The 15,039-nt window shown below is 49.0% G+C and overlaps 1 protein-coding gene across 5 annotated transcripts in view; it reads left to right on the plus strand.

The window, feature by feature from the left end:
• ST3GAL3 (ST3 beta-galactoside alpha-2,3-sialyltransferase 3) overlaps positions 1 to 15,039 on the plus strand; it is a 298,525-nt gene that overhangs the window by 109,327 nt on the left and 174,159 nt on the right. For 3 of the 5 annotated variants that reach the window (XM_056533074.1, XM_056533073.1, XM_056533076.1), the window contains exon 3: positions 8,256 to 8,303. The exons of the other annotated variants lie outside the window; for them this stretch is intronic. In XM_056533074.1, the coding sequence (XP_056389049.1) occupies positions 8,256 to 8,303 (48 nt within the window). The remainder of the gene's footprint in view (positions 1 to 8,255; positions 8,304 to 15,039) is intronic. 5 annotated transcript variants of the gene reach the window in all.

The following is a 15,039-nucleotide window of genomic DNA, read 5'->3' on the forward strand; positions in this document are numbered from 1 at the left end:
ATAAGTACTGAAAGGATTAAGATTTTTTAATAGAAGTAATTTACAAATCTGATTAACTTTCTGGAGCCAGTTGATGTATAACATTTTTTTTTTCCTGGATAACCCCTTTAAGAATCATTACTAGGGTTTTTCATAGGGAATATAATAGGGGTGTTAGTGACTCCGGGCTTCGGCCCAGGGGTTTCCTTTGTAAAACGTTATACTGTATTATACTTTAACTTTTCAACATTCAAGTTTGCTTTAAATAAATAGAAACGTTCATTATTCACATCCGGGCATAATACTTTTCACGACTGTGGGTTTGTTACAGTGTATCATGGCAGGCAATCCTTTATCAGAGAACTACAGCAGAACCACAGATCTTGCTCCAGTCCTAATTGTTTGCTGTAATGTATCAGGCTGTTTAGTTAAAGGGGTACTCCGCTGCTCAGAGACACTGGCGTCAGGAGCTCGTGACATCATAGCCCCGCCCCCTCTTGATGTCACGCCCCACCCTCTCAATGCAAGTCTATAGACCCATAGACTTGCATTGAGGGGGCGGTGTGTGATGTCATGAGGGGGCGGGGCTATGGCATCACAAGCTCCCAGCTCCAGCATTTGGAACAGTTTGTTCCAAATACTGAGCTGCGGAGTACCCCTTTTAAAGGGGTACTACCGTGAAAAACTTATTTTTTTTAAATCAACTGGTTCCAGAAAGTTAAACAGATTTGTAAATTACTTCTATTAAAAAATCTTAGTCCTTCCAGTACTTTTTAGGGGCTGTATACTACAGAGGAAATGTTTCTTTTTGGATTTCTCTTATGTCACGACCACAGTGCTCTCTGCTGACCTCTGCTGTTCATTTTAGAAACTGTCCAGAGCAGGAGAAAATCCTCTTAGCAAACATATGCTGCTCTGGACAGTTCCTACAATGGACAGCAGAGGTCAGCAGAGAGCACTGTGGTCGTGACATAAGAGAAATCCAAAAAGATAAGCATTTCCTCTGTAGTATACAGCCCCTAATAAGTGCTGGAAGGATTAAGATTTTTTAATAGAAGTAATTTACAAATCTGTTTAACTTTCTGGCACCAGTTGATTAAAAGAAAAAAGTTTTTCACGGTAGTACCCCTTTAAGGATTTGCCATCAGTGGATACGATAGTAGTAAGGCTCAGTTCATATTGGCATTTGTCAACTCCGCTTCATTTCCGTTTTTCCTGTTCAGGAATAAGAAAAACAAATAAACGGACCCTATTGATTTTAATGGGAAGTTTTTATCCTCAGGATGAACGGAACTCAAATATCTGTTCCAAATTTTACATTTAAGTCTGCGGGGATGGCTGTGTTATTTTGTCGGTCTGTTTATGTCCGATTCTCAATCTGAGCATGCTCAGAAGGTGAAAGAGATTCAGGAAGTGAGGCCGGTGATGTAAAGTATTTTCCAATCTGTGAAAAGTGCCATACGCATGCGCGAGTCTACGCTATTAGCGTAGACCTAGCGTAGGCTATGTTAGTAGCGTAAACCTGCGCATGCGCAGTAGTAAATTAAGCTTATTGGAATATACTTTAGATCATAGGCTTACGTTAATAGCTTATCTCTTAGCGTAGCCGTGGAAAAACCTAGCACGCATGCGCAGGGTTTTTAGCGTAAGTTACGAAATTAGCTAAGAGATAAGCTATTAGCGTAAGCTCGTAGACTCGCGCATGCGTATGGCACTTTTCACAGATTGGAAAATACTTTACATCACCGGATCACGGGACCTGCATCTCAGCCACCCCAAAAAAGCAGAAAGAAATCTGCAGGAGCTGTGTGGCATCTGCGGCTGCTGCTGCAGGAACCCATTATTGGACCCAAATTTCCGAAAGACGGGCGCAATACTTTTAACTGATACAAAGTTGGTTTGTGAATTTATATCTCCTACAGAACATGTCTATAAATGGCGATGTGGTGATCATGTGGTAATATGGGGGTGGTACTTACAGTACCTCTACCTGGGAGAGGAGGAGTTAAAAGAACAGAAAGTGTGAACCTCCAAATGCTGCAAAAGTACAACTCCCAGCATGCCCGGACAGCCAACGGCTGTCCGAGCATGCTGGGAATTGTAGTTTTGCAACAGCTGGAGGTCCATAGTTTGGAGACCACTCTTTTAGATCGTCCTTATTCAGTGACAACAAGCAGATATCTTAAAAATCAAGATAACTTTATTCCATAATTACGTTACTCCACCGCTTTCTTTACACAGAACTGGATCGTCCCTTTAATGCGTTCTTCACCTTTAATGACCGCAATGAGATATTTATATCAGGTTCGTTTTTGCAGCTCATAAATCACAGGAAATCTGCGGCTTCATTTTGGGATTATTTATATTTCTATGTTTGGAAGCCTTTGAGGGTATTTTTAAGATTAAGCAAATAAATAGAGAGTATATAAAAATGACTGATCCGGATCTGGGGTGCGGGAGAGGAATCGCTCGTCCTTGGGACATGTACACGGGGATGGTCGGGAGCGCAGTGCATTGTGGGAGCGGCTATTACATATCTAATGGCTGTGACTGGAGTGTATGGGGTTTGTGTCAGATAAGGGCAAAAATTCCTATTCCAAAAAGACGTTTGTAATTTTGCATAAAAACGTGCAGCCGTGTCACAGAAAACTGGCGCAAGGATGCGGTCTATCACAAGCTCCCTCTTAAACGAGAAGGGTCCCCAACAAACAAGAATTACATTCCCCACTGGGCCAGAAGAGTCTGGGACCGATGTCCAACCTTCTCTGAAGCTTATGGAAGCCCCAGGACCGATGGCCGCCATTCATCAAAGATCAAGGAAGAATTAAATCTGATGGGCACTGTCACGATGCCGGCTGGCAGGTAGTGGATCCTCTGTGCCAGAGAGGGAAGGCGAGGACCGCGCTAGTGGACCGGTTCTAAGCCACTACAGGTTTTCACCAGAGCCCGCCGCAAAGCGGGATGGTCTTGCTGCGGCGGTAGTGACCAGGTCGTATCCACTAGCAACGGCTCACCTCTCTGGCTGCTGAAGATGCTGAAGATAGGCGAGGTACAAGGGAGTAGGCAAAAGCAAAGTCGGACGTAGCAGAAGGTCGGGGGCAGGCGGCAAGGATCGTAGTCAGGGGCAACGGCAGGAGGTCAGGAACACGGACTAGGAACAGACTGGGGAACGCTTTCACTAGGCACTAAGGCAACAAGATCCGGCAAGGGAGTGCAGGGGAAGTGAGGAGATATAGGGAAGTGCACAGGTGAACACACTAATTGGAACCACTGCGCCAATCAGCGGCGCAGTGGCCCTTTAAATCGCAGAGACCCGGCGCGCGCGCGCCCTAGGGAGCGGGACCGCGCGCGCCGGGATAGAACAGACAGAGAGCGAGTCAGGTAGGGGAGCCGGGGTGCGCATCGCGAGCGGGCGCTACCCGCATCGCGAATCGCATCCCGGCTGGCAGCGGAATCGCAGCGCCCCGGGTCAGAGGACGTGACCGGAGCGCTGCCGCGGGGAGAGTGAAGCGAGCGCTCCGGGGAGGAGCGGGGACCCGGAGCGCTCGGCGTAACAGTACCCCCCCCCTTGGGTCTCCCCCTCTTCTTGGGGCCAAAGAACCAGAGGAAAAAAAACTCAATTTTTCCGTGATGAGGTCCGATGCACATTAGGAGGGGTTCTGTGTGGAAACGTACGAGACAGTCCAATCTTTTATTGTAAAAACAATAGATGTAGAGGGGTCTGGCGAGACTGGTCACAGGGACGTAGAACCTGTTGATAAGAGAGGCCAAAAAAAATTTTCCTGCAGATCCGGGATCCAAGAAGAGCATAGTAGAGAAGGAGAAGGTAGAGGCTGATATCCGCACAGGCACAGTAAGGCGTGGAGAAGCAGAGTTGACATCAAGAACTGTGTCACCTTTGTGCGGAGTCAGCGTACGTCTTTCCAGGCGGGGAGGACGGATGGGACAATCCTTCAGGAAGTGTTCGGTACCGGCATAGTACAGGCAAAGATTCTCCATGCGGCGTCGTGTCCTCTCTTGAGGTGTCAAGCGAGACCGGTCAACTTGCATAGCCTCCGCGGCGGGAAGCACAGGAACAGATTGCAGAGGACCAGAGGAGAGAGGAGCCGGGGAGAAAAAACGCTTCGTGCGAACAAAGTCCATATCCAGGCGGAGCTCCAGACGCCATCCGGAAGAACGCATGTCAATGCGAGTGGCAAGATGAATGAGTTCATGTAGGTCAGCAGGAGTCTCTCGTGCGGCCAGAACATCTTTAATGTTGCTGGATAGGCCTTTTTTAAAGGTCGCGCAGAGAACCTCACTATTCCAGGACAACTCGTAAGCAAGAGCACGGAACTGAATGGCGTACTCGCCAACGGAAGAAACACCCTGGGCCAGGTTCAGCAGGGCAATCTCGGCTGAAGAAGCTCGGGCAGGTTCCTCAAAGACACTTCGAATTTCCGAGAAGAAGGAGTGTACAGAGGCAGTGACGGGGTCATTGCGGTCCCAGAGCGGTGCGGCCCATGACAGGGCTTTTCCAGACAGAAGGCAGAACACGAAAGCCACCTTAGACCTTTCAGTAGGAAACTGGTCCGACATCATCTCCAAGTGCTGGGAACATTGCGAAAGAAAGCCACGGCAATACTTAGAGTCCCCATCAAATTTGTCCGGCAAGGACAGGCAGAGGCTAGGAGTGGCCACTCGCTGCGGAGGAGGTGCAGGAGCTGGCGGAGGAGAAGATTGCTGGAGAAGTTGCGACTGTTGGTGCACAATGGTGGACATTTCCGACAGCTGACGGGTTAGAAGGGCGATCTGTCGGGCTTGCTGGGCGGCCACCGTGGTGAGGTCAGCGACAACTGGCAGAGGAACTTCAGCGGGATCCATGGCCGGATCTACTGTCACGATGCCGGCTGGCAGGTAGTGGATCCTCTGTGCCAGAGAGGGAAGGCGAGGACCGCGCTAGTGGACCGGTTCTAAGCCACTACAGGTTTTCACCAGAGCCCGCCGCAAAGCGGGATGGTCTTGCTGCGGCGGTAGTGACCAGGTCGTATCCACTAGCAACGGCTCACCTCTCTGGCTGCTGAAGATGCTGAAGATAGGCGAGGTACAAGGGAGTAGGCAAAAGCAAAGTCGGACGTAGCAGAAGGTCGGGGGCAGGCGGCAAGGATCGTAGTCAGGGGCAACGGCAGGAGGTCAGGAACACGGACTAGGAACAGACTGGGGAACGCTTTCACTAGGCACTAAGGCAACAAGATCCGGCAAGGGAGTGCAGGGGAAGTGAGGAGATATAGGGAAGTGCACAGGTGAACACACTAATTGGAACCACTGCGCCAATCAGCGGCGCAGTGGCCCTTTAAATCGCAGAGACCCGGCGCGCGCGCGCCCTAGGGAGCGGGACCGCGCGCGCCGGGATAGAACAGACAGAGAGCGAGTCAGGTAGGGGAGCCGGGGTGCGCATCGCGAGCGGGCGCTACCCGCATCGCGAATCGCATCCCGGCTGGCAGCGGAATCGCAGCGCCCCGGGTCAGAGGACGTGACCGGAGCGCTGCCGCGGGGAGAGTGAAGCGAGCGCTCCGGGGAGGAGCGGGGACCCGGAGCGCTCGGCGTAACAGGCACCCTGTAATAATAAAGAGCAGGGAAGCCCCAGGACCAATGGCCGCCATTCACCAAAGATCAAGGATGGATTAAATCTGATGGGCACCCTGTAATAAAGAGCAGGGAAGCCCCAGGACCAATGGCCGCCATTCACCAAAGATCAAGGATGGATTAAATCTGATGGGCACCCTGTAATAAAGAGCAGGGAAGCCCCAGGACCAATGGCCGCCATTCACCAAAGATCAAGGATGGATTAAATCTGATGGGCACCCTGTAATAAAGAGCAGGGAAGCCCCAGGACCAATGGCCGCCATTCACCAAAGATCAAGGATGGATTAAATCTGATGGGCACCCTGTAATAAAGAGCAAGGAAGCCCCAGGACCAATGGCCGCCATTCACCAAAGATCAAGGATGGATTAAATCTGATGGGCACCCTGTAATAAAGAGCAGGGAAGCCCCAGGACCAATGGCCGCCATTCACCAAAGATCAGGGCAGCATTAGGTCTGATGGGCACCGTTCACTTGAGCTCGGGGAAGGCCCAACATAGTCCCGGCTTCCAACCGGGCTAAGACTGGTGTCTTTCACCTTAGACCCAGTGTTCACCAAGGTCCCCAAAACAACTGATTTCCCCACAACGGGGGAAGGCAGGGGCTGCAGGGAGGTGAGGATACTGATGGCCACACTCATCTGCCCTAGATTTCCATTAGGACGCCGCATCCTGAAGATCTTTGTGACAAACACACGTGTAGAGTAAACAAAAAAGAGTGAGTGCCATGACAGACTGGACACTTGACCGGGTCTATATTAGACAGCAGCCAGGCCGGGCAATTAGCTAGACAAGTTTATATCTGGCTCCCCGACACCACTTCTGCAATCCGAGCTCTCCTCTTACTGGCACCTAATTGCCAGATCTTGAGGGTCAGGTCAACCTCATCGCTGCATCGGGGGTATTGCCTATTGTACGTATAGAGCAGCGTACTGGTTGGCAAGTGAGTTACTTTTCATGCAGTAGATACAGGTCGCCATTGAAAAGTTGGGAAATATAGAGACCTGTTTTTCAGGCAATGCACCATGGGTGAAAAAGTGGACAAACTTGCTTTTTTCTCGAAGAAAAAAAACTCTGACTATCTCATTCTAGCCAAAAAGCTGTCTACAGATAGGTGACTGTTCATGTTGAAGGTTTGTCTAGTATGAGATAGGTTTCTCAAGAGCTCATAAAATTTACCAACAATGCCGTTTGGCTGAGCGCTGCTCCTGTTCTGTCTCTTGGTACAGGCCATTCGGTTGTAAGTAGGCGATGAAGAATAAATAACTATTATAATATGAAGAATTCAACAGGGTCCTATTATTATTGCAGTCTATGTGCTCATAGCAATAGCCATAGGGGGACATTACAGGCTTGTAGTGTTGCTCGGCTTTCCTACCTAAACCTTGTGGAGAAGAAAAGCAACAATGATGCTCTAGTCTTTATATCCTGACCACATATCCTGTCCTTATATCTCATCCTCATATCCCGTCCACATATCCCATCCTCATATGCCAGCCACATATCCTGATCTCATATCCTGTCCTTATATCTCGTCCTCATATCCCGACTTCATATTCTATCTACACATCCTGTCCTCAAATCCTGTCCACATATTCTCTCCTCAAATTCCATCCTAATATCTTGCCCTTATATTCAGAACTCATATCCTGTCCTAATATCTCGTCCTCGTATCCCGTCATCCTCATATCCAGTCCCCTGCACTAACTTTTCTCTGTACCTGCCTGACAGACAGTTGGCAGGATGTTGAAAAGTCCCGGACAATCTCTCCAGCCCAAGACTAACGCTATCTAGAGATGTACCTAATGTACCATAGACTTGTATGGGGCAAAAAAAAAAAAAAAAACCTAATCGCAAATGGGGTGGGTTAGGGTTCATTTTACTATCCTATATTTTTTGTTGACATATAAGTAACATGTGACCAAGTTTCATGGAAATATCTCCAGCCATTTGAAAGTTATGCTGGGACATACATACATATGTTACATTTTATATACATATATGTAGATTGGTATTTCCTTGGTACCACAGCTGGACAGATCCCAGGATCCCATATGACGAGGCCTTTTCTGTTGGTGCCCAATTGTTTGGGTTGTTGTCCATCACTGTCATAGGTCAGACTGGTCCCTGGTTTTGTCCCATTGGTCCCAGAATTTGCTTTAAGAAATGGTTATTTAATGGTAGCACAAGTGAAGTAATAACAAGGCGAGGAAGGGGTAAGTTCCCTTAGGTAATGGGGTTGGAATATGGTGGAATTCTTATATAAATAGCAAATAGTATATACATGATCCGGCACTGCTGTATATACGGCAAATAGGCAGCTACAGGTGGAAATGCGAAACAAAACCAAATCTTGCGGTGCTCAATCCAAGACTGATAGACAAATCCAAATGTACACGAAGAAAGAATGGAGGATGGCACTCACCCAGATGGAAGCTTCAAATATTCTTTATCAGCTGAGGCCCTCGGCGTTCCTGTCTGTTCACCTGTCCGCCACCGCCACCGTGTTTGTACAATAAAGAATATTTGAAGCTTCCATCTGGGTGAGTGCCATCCTCCATTCTTTCTTCGTGTACATCTTATATAAATAGCTTTGTTTTTTTCTCTTTGTAATAGGAAAGAAAAAGGATTGAACTTGTCCTCTTGTATTACAGATTCAGTGCTTCACGCCTTTGACTCCGTTGGACACAGTTTAGGCCCAGGTACAATCCCTCATTGCGCCCTCCTCCCCACTTCCTGTCTGCGCAACTTCTCCTACTTCTACCGCAGAGCTACACGCCCTCTTTCTCGCATAGAGCGGCCATGTTGGGAGGCACAGAGCATTGTTGATCACATGCAGAGACCTTCAGCTGACCAGCACCGAGGCGTTGGGGCCACCGGAGAATGTATTTCAGGTCAAATAATAGCGAAGTCTGGTATGACGTTCCCTTTTGGAAAGTCGACTCTATTGTTGTTGAATTGATTGCAGAAGATGAGGCAACATTTTGACAGCCTGAGATACGTTCCCTGGTGGAGATGCGGGTGGAAGCTGCGTGTAAACCTCTCACATGTGTGGGTTGTTTTATTTCATCTATTTTTATGATTTTTTTTACGGGAGATGGTCCAGTGAAAATATTGTTTATATTAGATAAAGGTTTGATTTCCCAGCAGGAATGGAATGTTACGATCCACACCGAAATCTCTGCTATTGTTTTGAGCTTAAATTTAAATATTGGCAGGTTAAGCGCTGAAGTCATTTCAAGTGGAACAACTTTCCTGAATGTGAAAGGAGTCATAAGAACAGCATGAAAATAATATCAGGTCGTATCTGACACCAGACTGAACTCTTACGGTGGCCACACATTTTATGCAGTTTGTTCATTCCCAAGCCATTCCTTCAGACCCTCATATACAGGCATGTTCAGCTGAGCATCCAGAAATAAGCCGCAGCTAGACCCCTCTGTCCTCCTCCAGACTCCTCTGTCCTCCTCCAGACTCCTCTGTCCTCCTCCAGACTCCTCTGTCCTCCTCCAGACTCCTCTGTCCCCTCCTCCAGACTCCTCTGTCCCCTCCTCCAGACTCCTCTGTCCCCTCCTCCAGACTCCTCTGTCCCCTCCTCCAGACTCCTCTGTCCTCTCCTCCAGACTCCTCTGTCCTCTCCTCCAGACTCCTCTGTCCTCTCCTCCAGACTCCTCTGTCCCCTCCTCCAGACTCCTCTGTCCTCTCCTCCAGACTCCTCTGTCCTCTCCTCCAGACTCCTCTGTCCTCTCCTCCAGACTCCTCTGTCCTCTCCTCCAGACTCCTCTGTCCTCTCCTCCAGACTCCTCTGTCCCCTCCTCCAGACCCCTCTGTCCTCCTCCAGACTCCTCTGTCCTCCTCCTCCAGAGCTCTCTGACTCCTCCTCCAGACTCCTCTGTCCTCCTCCTCCAGACCCCTCTGTCCTCCTCCTCCAGACCCCTCTGTCCTCCTCCTCCAGACCCCTCTGTCCTCCTCCTCCAGACCCCTCTGTCCTCCTCCTCCAGACCTCTCTGACTCCTCCTCCAGACCTCTCGGACTCCTCCTCCAGACTCCTCTGTCCTCCTCCTCCATCAGACTCCTGTCCTCTTCCTCCAGACTCTACTATCCTCCTCCATCAGACTCCTCTGTCCTCCTCCTCTGTCCTCCTCCAGACTCCTGTCTCCTCCTCCAGGCCCCTCTGCCCTCCTCCTCCAGACCCCTCTGTCCTCCTCCTCCAGACTCCAATTTCCTCTTCCAGACTCCTCTGTGCTCCTCCTCCAGACTCCTCTGCCCTCCTCCTCCAGATTCCTCTGTCCTCCTCCTCCAGGCCCCTGCCCCTCTGCCCTCCTTCTCTAGACTCTTCTGTCCTCCTCCTCCTCCAGACCCCTCTGTCCTCATTCTCCAGACTCCTCTTTCCTCATTCTCCAAACTCCTCTGCCCTCCTCCTCCAGACTCCTCTGTCCTCCTCCTCCAGGCCCCTGCCCCACTGTCCTCCTTCTCTAGACTCTTCTGTCCTCCTCCTCCAGACCCCTCTGTCCCCTTCTCTAGACTCCTCTGTCCTCCTCCAGACTTCTCTGTGCTCCTCCTCCAGACTCCTCTGTCCTCCTCCATCAGACTCCTCTCTCCTCCTCCTGCAGACTCCTCTGTCTTCCTTCTCCAGGCCCCTATGTCCCCTTCTCCAGACTCCTCTTTCCTCCTCCTCCAGACTCCTCTGTCCTCCTCCAGGCCCCTGCCCCTCTGTCCTCCTTCTCTAGACTCCTCTGTCCTCCTCCTCCAGACTCCTCTGTCCCCTTCTCTAGACTCCTCTGTCCTCCTTCTCCAGACTCCTCTGTCCTCCTCCTCCAGACTCCTCTGTCCTCCTCCAGGCCCCTGCCCCTCTGTCCTCCTTCTCCAGACTCCTCTGTCCTCCTCCTCCAGACCCCTCTGTCCCCTTCTCTAGACTCCTCTGTCCTCCTCCTCCAGACTCCTCTGTCCCCTTCTCCAGACTCCCCTGTCCTCCTCCTCCAGACTCCTCTACCCTGCAGACTACTCTGTCCTTTCCAGACCCCTTAGTTTCTTTCCCCAGGCTGATACATTGTAACAAGCTAATATTTGGGGTTATCAGGACTAGAGGACTAGGTCCAGGGCTGTATGTACCATTAGTCATCCTTAGGCCTGTGCTTAGGGCGTTAATGTTGAGGGGGGCAGCGCTTAAGTGGGTAAAAAAAATAGTTGAAAATGGTGAAGAATTATAACAATACCTAATAAAGTTGTAGAATGGTAAATGATTTAAACAAGGATCTTTGAAGTGTTAACTCTCCCGCCCCGTATTCCCTTAAAGGGACAGACATGCCATCCTACTAGACCTTTACAATGTGTCACGTCTCATCATTTCATAGCCCCACCTCCCCTTTTAATTTAATATACAACACAGAAATGAACCATTAAATAGTCCCAAGTTTAGTAAAATTCTGATTGTAACACAAAACTTATGATACTTTATGTTGTTCCACTTTAAATAACGTTTAACATTAATTGTTTTCATGTTGGGGAGTTCACCCTTTGAGTGTGGAGTAGAGAATGGAGTTGGGTTGTCACCACATTTGGTTTCTTGCCTTCCAACATGCCACGTGTCCGTCTCTGATGCTCCCCTGACTTTAGCCCGCTGCATTTTTGAGCTTTTGCTGTGTTCCTTGGCTCCGGCCCCTCGAGGGTCAATCCCCTTTTGCATTTCTGTGTCCTAGTTATAATATAACCTTGTAGCATGTGGGACCTTGGGGGACGTCCCTGCCATAAGCTTCATCTCTTGTATTAGTATCGGCCATCTTGGGCTTGTCAGTATGGACGGGGATTGCTTGGTCACTGGACTCTACACATGTGATGACTCTATACTTGGAGTCTCGATATTATACAGGCCGATCTCTTAACCTGACTTTGTTCTTTACATTTTCTTTCCTGTTTTTGCTCATATAAATCAAACCCTATGATTAAATGGGTATTCTGCTATGAGAAAATGTATTTAAATAGGACTCTCACCCCAAGACAAATAACTTACTAATATAGTGTTTTTACACATTGTACTGTCTTTAGCATGTTTTTGTGTAATTTATCACTGGAAAGAAGTTGTGTAGGCCTCTCATTGTTAGTGTGGTGTTGTCTCAGCAGCTCTCTGCCTGCTTTCTTTCTCCTGACAGGAAGTTGTATAGTCCTCTCATTATCAGTGTGGTGTTGTCTCAGCATCTCTCTGGCTCCTCCCTCTCTCCTGACAGGAAGTTGTGCAGTCCTCTCATTATTAGTGTGGTGTTGTCTCAGTAGCCTCCTGGCTTCTCCTTCTCTCCTGACAGGATGTTGTGTAGTCCTCTCATTGTCAGTGTGGTGTTGTCTCGGCTCCCTGCCTCTTAGTAGTATACTCTATGCTTACCTTACCTGCTCTATATTTCACACTTTCTTTCCAAAGTCCTATTTACATGGGTCCTACTTGCAGGGTCCTTGCATTGAAGGACTAGTATAGCTATTTGTGACATGGAGGTAAAACTGTAGTCCCCCTGACTTTGTAGGACTTCTATGGGAAAATGTGATTCTGGGTTAATATGGAGTAGCTGTTTAGAAAGCCAGGAATATGGTGTCCACTTTGTTAGGGACACCCTTGGTTCTGAGGACCCCAGAGCTCAGCTTCCTGCACCTCTGTGAGAGTTATTTTGGAGAGGAGCGAGTTACGCTTAGGATACATGATCAAATGCTGGATTTATATTGGCCGCTGCAGTAATTTTCCGCAGTACCGGGATCTTACATTGTAGTGAATGCGATTTTGAATTTCAGTTCCACAATGTGCCAGAAAACCGAAAAGCCGCAGTAAGTCCGGTCTGTTGTGGTCTTGTCAGGGATTTGTTCAGGGATTTGTTCTGTTTTCTTCTTTATTGACTCATTGCGGGAAAATCACTTAATGGAAATATGATATTAGGATGGCGATTTTCCATAAATGTAGTTCTCGGAACAGTTCATAAAACTGCAGACACCGAGTGCGGCAAAAACAGCATCCGGGTACTTGTGGTTTTTCTGGACAGAAGTGCGAATATCCGTAATGTCAGAGGCGGAAAAAACTGAGGAGGAAAAAAAATGCCACCAGATTTATCAATCCAAATACCAACACAACTGCGCAATTCTAGGTCATTATAGTAAATATAACAACCCCCACAGTCCAGAGGGACCGCCAACACCCTCGTAATAGACCCTAACTAATACATACCTGTTCATTTACAAATAAAAGAAAATGTTAAAGAAAATTTGTATGACAATATTACGTGATAATTAAAACAATAAATTGCGTATGTGGGGTTTTGTGTATATACAGCAATCACAGGTGTCAGTATTATTGCACACACGACTACCCACCATAAGGGTCACATTTTATTCTTGCTTATATTTACTATAGGGCTGGAACCAGAGCAACAAAAAGTCTCCAGACTCTTCAATCTCCTACAGACCCTTCTGTTCTCTTCTCTAGACTCCTCTGCCTTCTCCTCCAGACTCTGCTGTGCCCCCCCCCCCCACTCCTCTGTTCCCTCCAGACTCCTTTGTCCTCTTTGCCAGATTCCTCTGTTCTCTCCTCCAACTTCATGTGTTCCCATCAGACTCCTCTGTCCTCCTTCTTTAGACTCCTCCTTCAGACGCCTCTGTTCCCTCCAGACTCCTCTGTCCTCCTTCTTTAGACTCCTCCTTCAGACGCCTCTGTTCCCTCCAGACTCCTCTGTCCTCCTTCTTTAGACTCCTCCTTCAGACGCCTCTGTTCCCTCCAGACTCCTCTGTCCTCCTTCTTTAGACTCCTCCTTCAGACGCCTCTGTTCCCTCCAGACTCCTCTGTCCTCCTTCTTTAGACTCCTCCTTCAGACGCCTCTGTTCCCTCCAGACTCCTCTGTCCTCCTTCTTTAGACTCCTCCTTCAGACGCCTCTGTTCCCTCCAGACTCCTCTGTCCTCCTTCTTTAGACTCCTCCTTCAGACGCCTCTGTTCCCTCCAGACTCCTATGTCTTCCTTTTTTAGACTCCTCCTTCAGACGCCTCTGTTCCCTCCTGACTCCTCTGTCCTCCTTCTTTAGACTCCTCCTTCAGACGCCTCTGTTCCCTCCAGACTCCTCTGTCCTCCTTCTTTAGACTCCTCCTTCAGACGCCTCTGTTCCCTCCAGACTCCTCTGTCCTCCAACTTTAGACTCCTCCTTCAGACTCCTCTGTGGTCCTCTAGAGCCCTTTATTTCCATTTATACTTCTCTCTCCCCCTCCAGATTCCTCTGTCCTCCTTCAGACTCCTCTGTTCCCATCAGACTCCTCTGCTCCCTCCAGACTCTTCTGTCCTCCTACTTTAGACTCCTCTGTCCTCCTCCTTCAGACTCCTGTGTTCCCTCCAGACTCCTCTGTCCTCCTCCTTCAGACTCCTGTGTTCCCATCAGACTCCTCTGTCCTCCTTCTTTAGACTCCTCCTTCAGACTCCTGTTCCCTCCAGACCCCTCTGTCCTCCTTCAGACTCCTCTGTTCCCACCAGACTCCTCTGCTCCCTCCAGACTCCTCTGTCCTCCTCCTTTAGACTCCTCCAGACTCCTCTGTCCTCCTCCTTCAGACTCCTCTGTGCTCCTCTAGAGCCCTTTATTTCCATTCATACTTCTCTTTCCCCCTCCAGACCCCTCTGTCCTCCTTCAGACTGATCTGTTCCATCAGACTCCTCTGTTCCCATCAGACTCCTCTGTTTCCACCTGTAGGCTCTTCTGTCCTCTTCAGACCCCTCTGTCCTCCTTCAGACTCCTCTGCTCCCTCCAGGCTCCTCTGTCCCCCTTCTTTAGACTCCTCCTTCAGACTCCTGTTCCCTCCAGACCCCTCTGTCCTCCTTCAGACCCCTCTGTCCTCCTTCAGACTCCTCTGTTCCCACCAGACTCCTCTGCTCCCTCCAGACTCCTCTGTCCTCCTCCTTTAGACTCTTCCAGACTCCTCTGTCCTCCTCCTTCAGACTCCTCTGTGCTCCTCTAGAACCCTTTATTTCCATTCATACTTCTCTTTTCCTCCTCCAGACCCCTCTGTCCTCCTTCAGACTCCTCTGTTTCCATCAGACTCCTCTGTTTCCACCTCCAGGCTCTTCTGTCCTCTTCAGGCCCCTCTGTCTGCTCCTCTCATATCCCGCGCCATGAGACACATAGGGTTAACACTTTGTGGTCACCTCCTGTGCCGCATTATTTGAGTTCACTGGATGAGACACCTGAATCTCTGTCACCAGCGATGGTGGAAATTCCATGAAAATCGTTGAGGAGAAAAGTGGATGCAGCTGGAGGCTTATGGAAACCGCACAGGCAAATGTTGTTTTTCTTCGACCACTGCGGATGAACGGCGGCTTGTTTAGTTATTGGAGGCTCCAGGGACTTATTTATGTGCCGGAATAAATCTAGTCCACAATCCTCTATAGATTCTATGTGCAGCCAAGATGGGTTTGGAGGACGGATCTT

The sequence above is a fragment of the Hyla sarda genome, chromosome 7 (genome assembly GCF_029499605.1).
Source record: "Hyla sarda isolate aHylSar1 chromosome 7, aHylSar1.hap1, whole genome shotgun sequence".
NCBI lineage: Eukaryota > Metazoa > Chordata > Amphibia > Anura > Hylidae > Hyla > Hyla sarda.